Below are 15,459 nucleotides of genomic sequence, written 5' to 3' on the forward strand. Positions count from 1 at the left end.
AAGGGATGTGAGGTTAATGTGCGGTCACTCTGATGCTTGATACAGCTAGTGGAAAATGCTCATTAGTTGTGCAAGCACAGGTTCTCCACTATATCATGCTGCTTCCTTCTGCCACTTAATCTATTACATGTAGTCCAAATATCACCTGGTAGGATTACCTGAAATGCAGGTAGGCCACTTAGTTTTACTTCTCTGCAATTTTATTCCTTTTTTGATCTTTCACTTACAGGCCTCCAACAAATCATGGCCGCTTCCAGAAAGACTTTGTTTTCATGCATTTTGAAAATGAATGAGTACAAATTCAACAGTAGGCACCTTTGCCACAAGAGATGCCGGTGAATCATTTTGTTGTTGTTGTCAAAGAACAACTATTTTAAATGATCTATTGTAAAAATAATTTTGGCATCCAAAGACATGCCCAAGTTAGAAAAAAGGATGGAATTCAAAGAGAACACATTGCTGGAAGTAATACATTTTCTTTTTAGCTTTTATATAGTGACAGAAGACACTGTGAAAACATAATTAGAATCCCCCGGCTCAGAGTGAGCAAACTGGTTCAAACCTTTAAGCAGCTGTGAAGCTGAATGGGTGACCTTGGGCCATTTAGCTGCACTGTCAAACCCGAGGGTTGATCTGAGGATGAAATGGAACAGGAAATATGCAAAGGAATTGGGGGTGACATTGTAAACTCGTGAAAGACAGCCCAGCATCCCTTCGAACACTTAAAAAGGACATGGGACGTGTTTTATTTTCCTGCTGCTACAGTTTTCTGCTGCCCGCAAATAGTTGGTGGTCAAAGATAACTGGGGTTTGAATCAGATCAGCCTTTGCATTCTGGAGGATGAATGTGGCACCTCTTCTGCATTCTGCTTGTTTCTGGCAGGATTGATAAACCTTCTTCCTTTGAATATCGTGCATTTGCAGACTTGAGAAAGAAATAGAGGACCTTGAGAAAGAAGAACTGATGATCTCAGCTAAGGAAAAGGCCATCCTAAAGAAGCTTAAATCAGTTGAAAGGACAGCAGAAGATATCATAAAGGTCAGCGTCTAATTTTCAAACCCTGCTATTCACGTGTCATTTATGTCACTTTGTAAAAATGATCCCTTGAAGAGAAGGTGGGGATTAGGCTAGGAATTGGGATAAGACCCCAACTTGGCACATGCAGTGGAAATTAAAGGTGATTAAGCCTCAATATAGGCAAGCTGCTCAGACCCATATAACTACTATCTCGAAATCAAGGATATTATAACTCCTAGTGATATTTATACTTTGCACTTTGGTGCTGTGAATTGTAATATTATTTTAGCATAAAATATGGTGATCAGCATTAGCCATCATCTGTGTACATAGGCAAAGTATTAAAATATATATTTTGTGTCCTGCCTACCTTAACCAAGAAAAATATTCACTGTTTTTTTATTCCCCCTTCAGTGAAAGCCTGAACAAATATACACACTGAAAGTCAAACAAACCTGTAGGAACATTGTGCAATTGCGGTAGCGGAGGACAGTGCACTGCACTGACAACTCCAAGCAGACGGGAGATATGACAGGGCAGGGAAAACCACAGACAAAGAGTCCTCTAAAGAACTCTGATTCATATCCAACAAACAACAAGCTGTGCAAAACTCACAGAACAGGACTTCCCTGCCTGAGTTCCTGAAATCCCAAAATTGGGGGATTAGGCAGACCATTATAAACAGCATAAGCGTGCAGGTGGGATGAGGGATTGTCATATAATTTCCCTCACCCTTCAGTTCCTAACAGCTGGAACCTTCCTTAGGATACAAGGCATTGTCTTCATACTCTAGAATTGAAAATCTTGTAGAACACCATATATGAATTCCTGAAGTAGCCTTATACCTTGTCACCACTATTCTGTCAAGGTCCATATTGTCTACTCTGACAAGCAGTGGATTTCCAGGGGCACAGATGGAGATCTTCCAGGTATCACCTGAGCATTTTTCAACTGGAGATCCAGGGATCAAACCTGAGGCCTTCAGCATGCAAAGCAGATGCAGCCACAGTAGCAACCCTTAATACAGCTTTCTCATCGTTCTTACAATTGGGAAACCCCTGAAACATTGTTCAGGCTTTGAAAAACCCCAGAAATGATGTGATGCAGAATATGGTTGGGAAGTATAGCCCCACCCCTTCCCTTCCCACCCACCCCAGACTTATCATTGGCTATTTGGAGAGGAGGAGGATCTTATATGTCGCTTTTCTCTACCCGAAGGAGTCTCAAAGAGGCTTACATTCGCCTTCCCTTTCCTCTCCCCACAACAGACACCCTGTGAGGTGGGTGAGGCTGAGAGAGCCCTGATATTACTACTTGGTCAGAGCAGTTTTCTCAGTGCCGTGGAGAGCCCAAGGTCATCCAGCTGGCTGTATGTGCAGGAGAAGTGGGGAATCAAACCCGATTGCCAGTTTAAAAGCCTGCATTCCTAACTACTACACGAAGCATTCCATACCTTAGATACGGCACTTGCTTTAATATAGTTCGTCCCAAGCACTTTAAAACTTATCACACTTACTTGGAAGTAAACGCCACAACTACAATGGGATTTCTTTTCAAGTTGAAGAATTGAGCTTCATGTTATCAATTATTTGGTATCCAACATCGGAATGATAGCAGTTTCTTAAAACTATAACCAACTCCTCTTTTCTGTTTCTTACTAGTCCGTGAAGGTGGAAAAAGTAGAGGCTAGAGAAGGTATGTTTGACATTTAAAAATTTAAATTTATGCCCATCTCTGGAGGACAAAGGTGTGGATTAATAGCTATCTCTTTTCACAGAATCAGCTGACTATATTTATGCCAACATACCCGACCTCCCAAAATCATTTAGACCTTCTGCACTTAAAAGAGCAGGACATCTAAGAAAAGAGGATGATGAAGAAAGGCGAAAAGGTATAGTTCTACAATGGCATTTAAAAGATGTATAGACTTGTAAAGTACTATAAATAAGGGAGGTCCGAGGTGTGGCCACTGAGTCAAGAGTTTGCAGCCAGTCTACCCAGGAGTACTTTTCCCTCTACGCCTGCTGCCCTGATCCACCTAGGTGGCCACATTTGCATAGAAAATCAATAGCTGGATCAGCAGGACTCAAGGCCAGTAGCGCCTGCAAGTCAAACAAGATTTCCAGGAGATAAGCTTTCAAGTGTCAAAGCTCCTTTCATCACACATCCTTCCTCTCCCCACACCAGACACCCTGTGAGGTAGGTGGGGCTGTGAGAGCATGCTCTGTGAGAACCGCTCTGACAGGACTGTGACTAGCCCAAGGTCACCCAGCTGGCTGCATGTGCTCTTAACCCCTACAGCAAGCTGGAACTCTCTAGTATCCAAAGAATTGCCCAGTACATTCATTCCATGAACTACACCCCCAAGCACCTCTCACCAACTCTATATAAGTAGAATAGTCATCTGATGATAGACACCCCTTTTTGCATCCAAGATTTGAGTCTACTTAGATTCTGTTGTCTTTGCAAGTCAGGTTAAAATGGAGAAAGAAAGATATGGAAGGACTGAAATAAACAAACACTTTAAAATAGCTGAATGTAGAAACTTTAACTCCACAAAGAAATTCCAGAGACAGCCAAGCTACAATCTGAATGGCATTTCTTTAACCATTCCTGCTTTCCTTAGACTTTGCAAGAATTTCGAAGAATCTGAGATCCAGTTAATGCCATTTGTCACCTTTGTTATATCATGATGAATCAGGTTCCCTGGCCTCAATGTTATTCCATTCTCTGGAGTGGCCCATTTATCATGGGCTCCTAATTCTAACCGGCACTCCTTACCTCAGCCTGGTAAACGGTCACATTGCAACCTGCCTGTGCCAGGTAAAGATGAACTCAGGCAATGAGAGGCAAGGATGTTTATGTAAAATGGTGTTTCTTCCCCCACACCCACCCCAAACACAAAACACACTTTTTCAACATTCAATACTTTCCTAATATTTGAACAGACTCTCCCGGCCTTTTAAAGCTGAGTAAAACAGTCCCTTGCCAATCCGCCAGCATACATATATTTGTCCAGCACCTGGCTTTAAAAAGCAAGAGAGACAGCTGCTGTCGGATTGGCAAGGGACTGTCCCAGCAGAGCAGCATGCTCTAGGCCATCCCTCTCTGGGCTAGGGGAAAGGCAGCTGGGGGAGCAAGGGGGTGACAGACCTGTGGACTGGAACAGCTCCCTTGTTTCCTCTCTGATTCTTACTCAGCTAAAGGTCTCTAATGGCTCATGAGTCCCAATGTGCTTTACAACATAAAAGATGGATGGAACACTGTATCAAATGTAGGATCCTAAGGGAAATAAAAACTTCCTACAATGAGACTGCTAGAATGCAGATTGTGCCCAAGTCATATGGAGAGGGGTGGACTGGGCACTTAACTTACAAAGAAAGTTCCTGGTGAACTAATCCGCTGGAGGGCCACTGGAAGCAGGAGAAAACATCACTAAGATCCTGTAGTTCTGCTTAGCATCGATTTGGAGATCAAGATGTATGAGGAAATGCTGGCAGGGGCTCATGGGAATTGTAGTCCATGAATATCTGGAGGACCACAGGTTGACTACCCCTGAGATAGAGGATGGAGCAGAGTTGTTTTCTGTTGCCCCAGAGGGTCAGTCCAGAACCAATGGGTTGAAATTAATTCAAAAGAATTTTCAGCTAAACATCTAAAAGAAGTTCCTGACAGTTATAGCAGTTCCTCACTGGAACAGGCTTCCTCAGGAGGTGGTAGGCTCTCCTTTGGAAGTTTTTAAGCAGAGACTAGATAGCCATCCAACAGAAATACTAATTCTGTGAACTTAGGCAGTTCACAGAACTGCCTAAGAACTTAGGCAGATTGTAAGTGGGTGGACAGAAGGGATTATGTAGGGGTTTGGCTCTTGTGGTCCCTTCTAACTCTATGATTCTATGATTCTAATTCTTGGAGGACAAGAAGCTACCCAGCAGCATCAAAGGGCTTCTCAGGTTGGACACAACCAGCAGCACTGTGTGTAGGCTTGCCTCTCACCTCTTCCTTCAATGCTGCCAACTGGATCTCAGCTGAGCATTCCAGAGCCAGTAGCAGCCCTCTCAGGTGTTGCTGATCTCAGTTTGCTCCTTGATGTAACTAATGTTATGGTCTACCACTGGTAACCTATGTTCTGCCTGCAGGTAGAGTTACATGCTGGCACGTCTAACTAGTTCTTAAGACTAATGCATAACTTTAGCTCTTTTGTTACCCATTTTAAGAGACTCTTTCTTCCAACAGAGCTCTTTGCAATGGAAATTAAAGTCGAAAAAGACATGAAGACAGGGGAAAGCACAGTTCTGTCTACTATTCCTCTTCCATCAGAAGAATTCAAAGGTACAGGAGTGAAAGTGTATGATGATGGCAGGAAGTCAGTCTATGCCGTGTGTGCCAACGGAGGCATAACAAACAATGAAGTGGGTGATCTTGCACCTGTTGAAGTGGAGGACCTCTTAAGGCAAGCCACTGAACAACAATCAAAGTCTCCCACCGAATATCATGAACCTGTGTATGCAAATCAGTTTTGCAGACCAACAAGTCCCCAACAGGAGAAGTTAACCCAGGGACTAAATGTTGAAGATATGAGTCAAAATAAGACTCATAGACTTGACTATGAGCCCTTCTATAATAAACCCAAAGGGCAAAAATTGGAAGACAACGGCCTTTCAAAGAGCAGCCAAGAGAACTCTCATTCTCCAGTCTCTCAACAAACAGAAAGACTTATACAAATTAGCCCCCCAAACAAGGTGGTGACTAATGTCCAAAGAGAAGTTATACAAGATGCTTTTGAACCTGTTCAGAAAACAAAAGAGAGTCTACAGGATGTACCATTAAGAAACTCCACAAACATTAATGAAAGGTCTTTCCCTGAAACACAAAGTAATGAAGATTCTAGTTACACAGTGGTCCACGCAATGCCATGTTATGTGGATGATAGTGAGCCTGTTACAATGATTTTCATGGGTTACCAGCATGTGGAGGATGAAGAACTGAATAAAACTGTCTGTGGATATGACGGGCTTATTCATGCAGAATTTGTGGTCATAGACGATGATGGTGAAGAAGACAACTGTAAACCTGAGAAACCTTTGTACCACCCAGTGGGCCCTTCCAGCCAAGTGTATCAACCACTCAACCAAACAGATACCATTCCACCGAGGAATGCCAGTAAAATTGTTGGTGACAATGTGAACAAATTGCCTCACAAAAATTCCATATCACTCAAGGAACAAGAAGAAAGTCTGAGCGGTTCTAACAACAGTGCTCAACTGGATGGCCAGCTACCAGGAGATGGAACCGAAGATCCTTCCTTAACAGGTAAAAAACCAGCAAAGTCGCGTCGCTGCTGTACTGTCATGTAAAAGACTTAATTACTTATATCACACTTTCTTCTTTCCTATTAACAATTCTGTTGCTTTCTTTCTGTCAGACTAATATGTAATTTCTAGTCAACTTTTTCCTTGCTTTTTATGTAATAAAGCTTTTATTTAACCTCTAATGATGCACTAGTATCCATAGAGTTTTCAAGTGTGTAAGAACACAATTCTCAATCTAGCTCTTAGCCACTGATTAAAATATTGTTTTTGTTTCTTTGGCAAGAGAAAAATTGACTCCAGTTGCATTTTGGAGGTAAATAATAGCTTTACTGCCTCTTATACGTACCTCCTTTTTTTGGAGTTTGTGCCTCTCATTGTTCTTCTGACTTTGTATTCTGTAACGTACCTTGCACCTTAATCTTGAAAGACTGAATGAGTTTGCTGTGCCTCGATCTTGACTTCATGTTGTGTCCGTGTCAACTGAAATGTCTGTAAGCAAGCTTGATATTTTTTAGCCTGCTTTGAGTGTTTTGAAATTTTATATGACCATGACTGAAATCAAATTCTTTTGTCTATCTACTAATCTCAGGCTTTCCATGCATTTTCTTGAATTAAAATGTCTTTCATTTTCTGATCTGTTTTGCATGATTTTTACATTCTGCTTCTTATAGCAAATATCATACCTTTTAAGTTCTTTTGAGAACATTCCGAAGAAAGATACCTTCATTACAAATGGCTTAATATGGAACAATCTCTTGGTTCAGTAAACCAATAGGAACTAACCACAATTGATGGTTAACTGCTGGACTTGGTCACTCCCTCCTCCCTCAACTCACACAACATGTCAAGAATGATGCCTTTAGCTAATTCTCATCACATCTGTCAACAAATAAATCGCTTTTTCCTAGTGATTAGGATTCTTAACTAGACTTAACTGATTAAGAATCCCAGATACGGAGAAAGAAGCAATTCTTAGTTTCTTAAAATGCCCACATCCTGTGACATCACTGCAAGCCAGAGTAAGACCTCAGCCCCAAGGCATCCCACAAAAAGTTAATGCCTATTCTAGCCTAACTCCAGTTCATTGATGACATCTCAACTGAAATGGAGCACCAAAACCTGAATCACCTTTGCTTTCACACTCTCTGAATAATAGTCTCAATCCACTTTCAATATGCATTGCAACTGGATTTTTCTGTGTGAAAGCACAAAATCCACTTGCAAATGTTTGCTAAAGTAGATTAGAAGTGATTTATTCAATGTGTGCAAAAGTTAAGATGAGCGGTAGAGAAAGTCAGTATAGTGTAGTGTTTAGGAGTGGCTGACTAAACTGGAGTACTTGGTTTGATTCTCCACTACTCCACATGAAGCCTCTTGTGTGACTTTGGGCCAATCACAGTTCTCCCAGAACTCTCTTATCTCCACCTACCTCACAAGCTGACCATTGTGAGGCGAGGAAGGAAAGGCAATTGTAAGCCACTCTGAAACTCCTTAGGGAAGAGAAAAGCAGGGTATAAAAAAATCAGGTGCACAGAAGGCAGCTGGGATCTCTGCTTCCAAAAACAAATAGGAGAGCAAAACAGGCAAGCACTTCCTTGAGGTGGAGGGACTTAGTGTTTCAGAAAAAGAAAGACGACTATGCTAGGATGAGCACTTCCTGTATGCCAAGTGCCTGTACAAAAGTCTTGATTAAAGTCTGGAGACATTTTACGATATGATGCATGGACTCCAAATTGATTATTTATCATATGGTGTATGTAGTGTGGCCAGGCAAGGGACATCCGGAGATGGTTTGCCATTTCTTACCTCCACGTTATGACCCCTCATGTTCCTTGGAGGAGCTACCACCCAAATCCTTAGGGGCCTCCCGTCCAAAGACCAGCCATGGTCAGCTCTGCTTAGCTTCCCAGAGCTGATAGGATTGGGCTTGCCTGAGCTGTCCAGGACAGCGCCTCCAAGCTGATGATCTACCACTACTGAGCTGTAGGTACAGATCAGATCGTCTCGCTATTTCTGTAGTGAGCTTTGCAGTCCCACCACCACCATCACCATATTGCAATCTGTGTACAACATTTGCAGGTGAGCTACTTGTCTCCCTTTTCACACAGTATTCCAAAAATATGACAAAGCTTTTATCCACCCAACCTGGAGAAACTCATGAAGTGTTGTTACTCCAATAACTAGTTAAGAACAAGGAGGGATTTGGCAGAGGAGGGATTTGAACCTGGCTCTCCCAAATTCTAGCCCAACACTCACTACTACAGGACAACAGAAGAGAGGATGAAGCATGCCGCCTTGAGGTCATTGGAGTAAGGGCAGGATAAAGTGCAGTGAATGAGATTTAATTTTTGCCTTGGCGCACCCTTACCAACTCTTTATAATGAGAAAGTTTAACTCTGAAACTCTGAAAGCAACTCTAAAGGAAAGTGTGCTTGAGAAAACATAGGGCGCATTCCCTTTGTTAACTGCAAATAGTCACAGCTAATCAGAAATCAGAAAGTGGCCTTCAAGAATAAAGGGTGGCATTTCCAGTCAGAGTTGATCCTTAACATATGGCACTATTCTGGGCTGAAAATATGTAACCTATCCTCCACCACCACCCACACGCACACAGCCTTTCCCATGCATTGTTAACTGTGCTTTACTGCTTAAGAATCAGAGAATGCTAGGAAATGAGTAATTTTCCCAAACAGTCCCATAATAATCATGCTAGCTCTAAAAAGGAAATAGAGTCAGGAAGACTTGACAGAGTCAAGGTAACGGCACTAACACAGTACTGTTTGTAAGGAGGTGAGATCTGTTTTCAATGACCCCTTGCAAAAGCTCATCATTTTAAATCATCGGAGTCCATAAGATGGAGCACATAACAAGTGTATGAAGCCTTCCTGGATACTACTTATAACGTTGCACTAGAGAGAAGAAAGTCTGAAGAGTGGAGTGGGGTAGGGTGGAGTGGGGTGGAGTGGGCGGGAATCAAGGGGACCAGAGGTTCTTCCAGTCCAGTGACATGGTGTAGGAGCAGAACAGGCCAGACTCAGTATAGGCGTATATTTACAACACAGTTCAGCAGTATACTCAGTGCTCCATTTGTACATTTTCAGCATAAGAAGCCATCTAATGTAGGGTGAGGACTTTAATATTCTGGCTGCAATCCTATGCACACTTACTTGAGAGTAAGCCCCATTGAGATCTAAAGGGCTTACTTCCACCAATAGGGCTGTGCATCAGTTTTTTTATCCCCATGCCACAAAAAACATTCAAAATACAGGCAATACCTGTATGTTTTCTGAGTGATACAATTTCAACAATTCTAATCATTTTTTGCATTTTTTAATGCTACTACAAGAATGTTTTATCTCTGGGTCCCAGTCATGAGAGGTAAGTTTTATTTTTCTCTCTTCAACATTAGACTTAGAAACAGAAGAGTAACTATATTTGGGATATTCATGGCTCTGTTTACTGCTTCTTTCTGCAGCACTAAGAATGAGAATGGCAAAACTTGGGAAGAAAGTAATTTAACCTCCACTGCGGCTTCTCACTAAATGTCTGGATGTGATCGACAGAACAGAGGAGAAGCCAAGAAGAATTTCCGACCCTCCTTGGACCTCAAAGCTTTTGCTTGTACAACCATATATACATAGGAGTAGCAGCACTTTAGGGACAATGGACCACCAGTGAGAAACAGCAGCATTTGCCCTTGGGTAACTTGGCTTTGTCCACCCATAGAAACATAACCTTTAAATATTTTATAGTTTTCTAGTCACTAAGAAATCCTAGTAGCTTTCTTTTAAAAAATTAAGTCTCTCAGTGTTCTTCTGTGACAAGTCAGTTTGTAAGGGCCATTGTCTTCAACGGGACTACAGCCATACAGCGGAATGTTATTAAATGAAAGTACAGGTGTGCCAGGGACAGCACGGAACCCTGCTCAAAAACCAACCACAACACACCAAGGCTATGCAAACAAGACTTGCATGTTCTTAACAGGCCAATCTGTGGCAGTGCCCAAGAGGTGATAAGTCTCCCAAAGCCAGTTACTTACTCTGGAATCAGGGACTCTGGTCAAGTACAGCAGGGTAAACAACCAATTCACCATGGGCGAAAGTTGATTCTGGCACCAACATAGTCACCACTTCCCTTTCCTTTCAAATTGATGTCATGCCCTAGAGTCTTTTTCTAATGGGTGTAGAAGCATTCTCCTAGAAGCAGGTGAAGCCTGTATTACCTTCAGCTGAGCTATAGTTACACATTGGAGAGATGAAGCTGCTATCCACTGAATAAGACCATTGGTCCATCAAGATCAGTACTGCTTACTCAGGCTGGCTGTAGGGGCCTTTCACTTCACCTTCTCTCTGTCTCTTTTAACTGAGATGCTAAGGACTGGATCTGGGACTTGCTCTATGCCAAGCACCCCCTTTGTATATGGCATTATTAAAACACCATCCTTTTAAAATTTTCCAGCCATCACCCGTTCATAGATATGCTGCGCATGAAATTACACCTGTGTCCCTACCACCACCTTTCTCCTTCACAGCCATTACTAAATATTGAAAAGAGATGGGAAGATATTAGGCTACAGAAGAGGCCGTGTGCTGGGATTTTCTGGAATCAGGCAATTACGAGCCAATTTAGTGTAGTGTTAAGAGCAGTGGCCTCTGATCTGGAGAACTGAGTTGGATTCCCCACTCCCTCCACATGCAGTCAGCTGGGTGACCTTGGACCAGTCATGGTTTTCTCAGAGCTCTCTCAGCCTCACCTACCTCACAGGGTATCTGTTGTGAGGAGAGGAAGGGTAGACTATTGTAAGCTGCTTTGAGTAAAAAGCAGAATACAAAAAAAACCCAGCTCCTCTTAAGTCTTAGATGTCTATTTAGAAGCTAGATACATCATCATTTCCAAATATCACACAAGCCCACTGCAGCCAGAGTTCTGCTGACTGGGAATTTTAAAGCTCAGCTGATAGGGTCACCTACATCCAAGTAAGGCCTGGAGTTCTCCAGAATTATGACTGACCAACATTGGAGGGTGGACTCTGTGTGCCATCACATCCCTGCTGGGCTCTCTGCACAGGTTCCGTCACCAAATATCCAGGCATCTCCGAACCTGGAGGTCACAACCATAGCCACTGTTGCAGTTCTCACAGTAACATTTTAGAGGACAGATGAAGATGGAGGCCTCTGGTGGACATAACCCCCTGCCAAGTATATTTTGTAAAGGGGCAGTCCAGTGTGGGACAGATTATCAAGGAAGGAGAGAGCTTCGTGGGGGGGGGGGGGATAAACTTACAAGAAAATGTTGCTAAACTGTTGGCCTACTTGTATGTTCACGAAGGAAGTAGGTATACAAAATGCAATGTAACCGGGGGGGGAGGGGGGAGTTAAATTTGTCTAAGCATTTTAGCATGCAAAAGTCCCAGTTTCTGTTCGCTGGGTTTTGTAAGGACAGGCTGTTGTGCATGGAGTTGGCAATTGTCTGCCTTAAGTGTTAAGTGTGAGCAAGAGCACCACACAGTGACTCAACAGTAGAAATGACATTCCCTGAGCTCAGCTGCACACCCAAGAGGTTTATCTGAAAATACTCATTACACCCTTCTCTGGAAGTGAATCATTGACAACAGGATGCCGGGAGAAAGAAAAATATGCAGCATCTACTTGCAGCCAGATTCAAAGCAAGGACAGTGTTACCACTCCTTTCTGTGAATGGTATGAACTGGTGAACCAAATCCTCCACAGCATATACAGGATAAGATTCAAGATGCAGCTCTTGCATTTCTGCAGCGTCACAGGTCTACCAAGGGTAGACCCAGGCCACTGGGTCATTAAAGTCTATATGCTTTATTCCAACTGGCAGCAGTTCTCAAGGAGAGACCAAATACTTAATACTTCCAGCTGAAGATGCACCAGCGACCTTCTATATGCAAATCAGATACTCTGCCAATGAGCCATGATCCCCGCCCCCTGCTGGTGCCTACTTCTGTACCATAGCACTAGATCTATGGGTTTCTATCTGCTACCCTCACACTGGGAGATCTGGCCTCCATACTGAAGGCTATTACCTTCAATAGCTCCTAAAAGGCATCCTTGCAACACTCAGAAGGTATGTATTTTGGTCAAGGTGACCCACTGAAGTGTTGCTTTCTTGCCTGGCTACCTTGTCTGAACATAATGGGTGAGAGCCTTGCAGAAGGCCCAGGGGCTTGTTTCCAAAGGCAGAGGCTCACTGATTCCCACCAGGAAAATAAGATTCCCACCAGGAAAATAATAGAGGGCTAGTCCATCCTGCTTCATGGCTGCCACCGAATTATCTAGAACCAGACCTGGACCTAGTGGCACCCTGAGATGGTTAAACTGTAGGGAAGGGAAGAGATCCCCTCTAGGACCAAGCCTACTCCTCCTCTCCTAGCTTTCACCATCAGATCTACTTAGTTTCATTAATCTTCACTGATATTACTGTTACTCCAAGATCTGAGAATAGGAGACAGTGACAACGGTTAACTTTGGGTAATCTCCTCCTGTAGTTTTATGTATATATATTAAGTCATAGCAACTTGAATCCTCATTGTATCATACCAATAATATTTAAGATGTTATCATCTTTGCCAAAATCAACTTTGTCTTGATTCAAGACTACCTACCAATAGTAGTAACAGATCTCCCAATGTTTATTTGTTCTTCCAGCCACCTACTGAGATGGCTAAATTCAATAATCCATTAGACTGCCATACATTATTGGCCGATCATGTTTTCCAAGCCAATCTATTCCTGTATTAATCAGAAAGTCCATGATGTATACAAATATTTTACACTATGACATAATTTTAAAACAACTTACACTATGACATGATTTTTAAAAAGATCTGAAGCACCGGAATCCAACACAACCAGAAAACCAGTATTAATAATGGTTGAGTACTTGGGCTATAAAAATTGTCTGAACACTGAAAGTAAATAAGCCAAGCAAATTTAGAGGGATTGGGGTTCACATAAATACAATATTGTTTTTTTCTTCAGATGAGAAGATAAAGAAATCCATAATCTAGATATGGTGCAGACTGTAAGTCAATACAGAGTTCTACAGAAGCAATTTTTATGATAACACCAGTAATCTTTTGAGAAAACATTTATGGTGTAGACCAAAGTAAACATCACAGTTAAGGTAGACATTTCAACAATGAATGCATGTTCAGTTTCCATTACTCTTAGAATTCTTAGTCCTTCATCATTTGGTCCTTTCAGTCTACAAATTATTAAGAAATCTGAACAACACAATTGCTTCTGCGCAAAACATTAGGTCTCCAATTGCAAAAATAAAATAGACTTCTAATTGGACACTTGCAAGAATTCTATGTCTCTCCCACTCCTGTAAAGCGCATAGCCATTTATTCCAAGTGTAATGATTTCTGCAATCAAAGGCGTATTTATAGCATGTGTCACTTTTGAACACCTGTCTCTTCTCCCTTAGAGCTGCAGTGAAAAAGGACTTCTTATGAAAGCTTTTATTTTTTAAGTCCAGCTTCACAACAGAATAGGTGCCTGCACCCAACTGGGGGAGGAGATTGAAATGTGTAGACCATAACTCATCTCCTACAGTACAGAGCAAAGTAAGAATTCAGCCCATGTCCTTCTATAGTACCACAGAGAGGGCTGCAAGGGAAGAGGAACTATGAACAGCATGTGGACTTCCGCATGACCAAGCGGTGGACTGCAGGTAGTCTAGTTCACAGAGTAAATGGTCCTGAAATAAGGGAAGAACTTCTTTCTGGAGCCTTTTGTCATCAGATGAGGCCATACGATGGGAACACAGATTGTTGAAACAACATGGAGATTCAGGCAGAACACAATCTGGGCTAGAAAAACCACACATTTGTAGAGGAATTCTAGCTTTGCCCTTAGACCAATGTGTGGAAAAGAGGACAATATGCACATAAGAGATTTTTTTAAATCCTGAAGAAAAACATGAACATTTCATGTGCAGTCTTTTTGCTGAGCAAGTTCAGTGATGCGGTCCTCCACTGGATAACAATTCCACAAACTCTAATCAGCCTTGTTGTCATACTTGTCCAATCCGTGTCAGGAAGGTGATGAGAAATGCTATATTGCCACAAATGTAGATGATTAAAACCATCTGTTTAAATGTATGGCCCTAGAAAGAAACAAGAGGAAAGGTTTGAATGTACCTGCTTATGGGGGAAAGGTGGTCCAAGAAGATACAGAATACTCAGAAAAAAATAATGGCTAACAGCCCTGTTGTGATTGTGCCACTTCAAAAGGCAGGAAGGAGAGAACAACATGCTTGAATATAAGTAGATCTCTTTACTCTTGGACAACTAGTACTTCAAGGGGTAGAGTCCCAGGCTACCCACATGCCTTATATATTTACATTCTACATTTTAAAATAGAAGATGGCAATTCTCTCTCACATACACACACTCACACACACACACTGAAATGCTGCTGTTGGATGTACATCCCATGCACTCTTTCTGAACATAATTTTATTCACGCACTAAACTTACCTGTGCCTCTGCTGAGGTAAGAGACTGCAAAATTTGAACCCTGTCATCTTCTAATACTTCAACTGCAACATAATAAAATACCATTAGAACTGTACTCAAAAGGACATACACCATCACTGCTGTGTATCACTTCCACGTTTTTTTAAAAAAGAACCACTGGTCACAATCCAACATTATTAAGGGGTCTTTAAATTCATGAGTTTTAATACATCTGCTTGCATGTATTTAAGGATCAGATACAAGATGGATGGAAATGAGTTTTACATCTAATATCTGCCACCTGTGCTGTCTGTTCTGGTTTTCAGCCCAACATTTACTATTCATGAGGTGTATAATTGGCTAAATTATTATTATTATTATTATTACTACTACTACTACTACTATTACTATTATTATTACTATTACTATTATTACTATTATTACTATTATTATTATTATTATATACCACCACTCCCAGCAAGCTGGCTCATGGAAGTTTACATCCAATAAAACAGCATAAAACATCAAAAATTACATACATCAAAACCCCCAAATATAGAAATCAATGGCGGTCAAAACAATAACTCCTCAGTGACTCACTGCCTTGGCACCAACCAACAGCCATCACTCTTATATAC

The 15,459-nt window shown here is 41.8% G+C and overlaps 2 protein-coding genes across 7 annotated transcripts in view; one reads left to right on the forward strand and one right to left on the reverse strand.

Annotated features, from left to right (window-relative positions):
- PALMD (palmdelphin) overlaps positions 1-10,784 on the forward strand; it is a 61,222-nt gene extending 50,438 nt beyond the window's left edge. For both annotated transcript variants that reach the window (XM_077333001.1, XM_077333000.1), the window contains exons 5-9: positions 925-1,039; positions 2,680-2,713; positions 2,796-2,909; positions 5,255-6,331; positions 9,806-10,784. In XM_077333001.1, the coding sequence (XP_077189116.1) occupies positions 925-1,039; positions 2,680-2,713; positions 2,796-2,909; positions 5,255-6,331; positions 9,806-9,849 (1,384 nt within the window). In that variant the 3' untranslated portion in view covers positions 9,850-10,784. The remainder of the gene's footprint in view (positions 1-924; positions 1,040-2,679; positions 2,714-2,795; positions 2,910-5,254; positions 6,332-9,805) is intronic.
- Positions 10,785-12,967: 2,183 nt separating this feature from the next.
- LOC143835423 (ferric-chelate reductase 1-like) overlaps positions 12,968-15,459 on the reverse strand; it is a 32,066-nt gene continuing 29,574 nt past the window's right edge. For all 5 annotated transcript variants that reach the window (XM_077332994.1, XM_077332995.1, XM_077332999.1 and 2 more), the window contains 2 exons: positions 14,843-14,904; positions 12,968-14,469 (listed from right to left, as the gene is read on the reverse strand). In XM_077332994.1, the coding sequence (XP_077189109.1) occupies positions 14,377-14,469; positions 14,843-14,904 (155 nt within the window). In that variant the 3' untranslated portion in view covers positions 12,968-14,376. The remainder of the gene's footprint in view (positions 14,470-14,842; positions 14,905-15,459) is intronic.

The sequence above is a fragment of the Paroedura picta genome, chromosome 4 (assembly GCF_049243985.1).
Source record: "Paroedura picta isolate Pp20150507F chromosome 4, Ppicta_v3.0, whole genome shotgun sequence".
Taxonomy (NCBI): Eukaryota; Metazoa; Chordata; class Lepidosauria; order Squamata; family Gekkonidae; genus Paroedura; species Paroedura picta.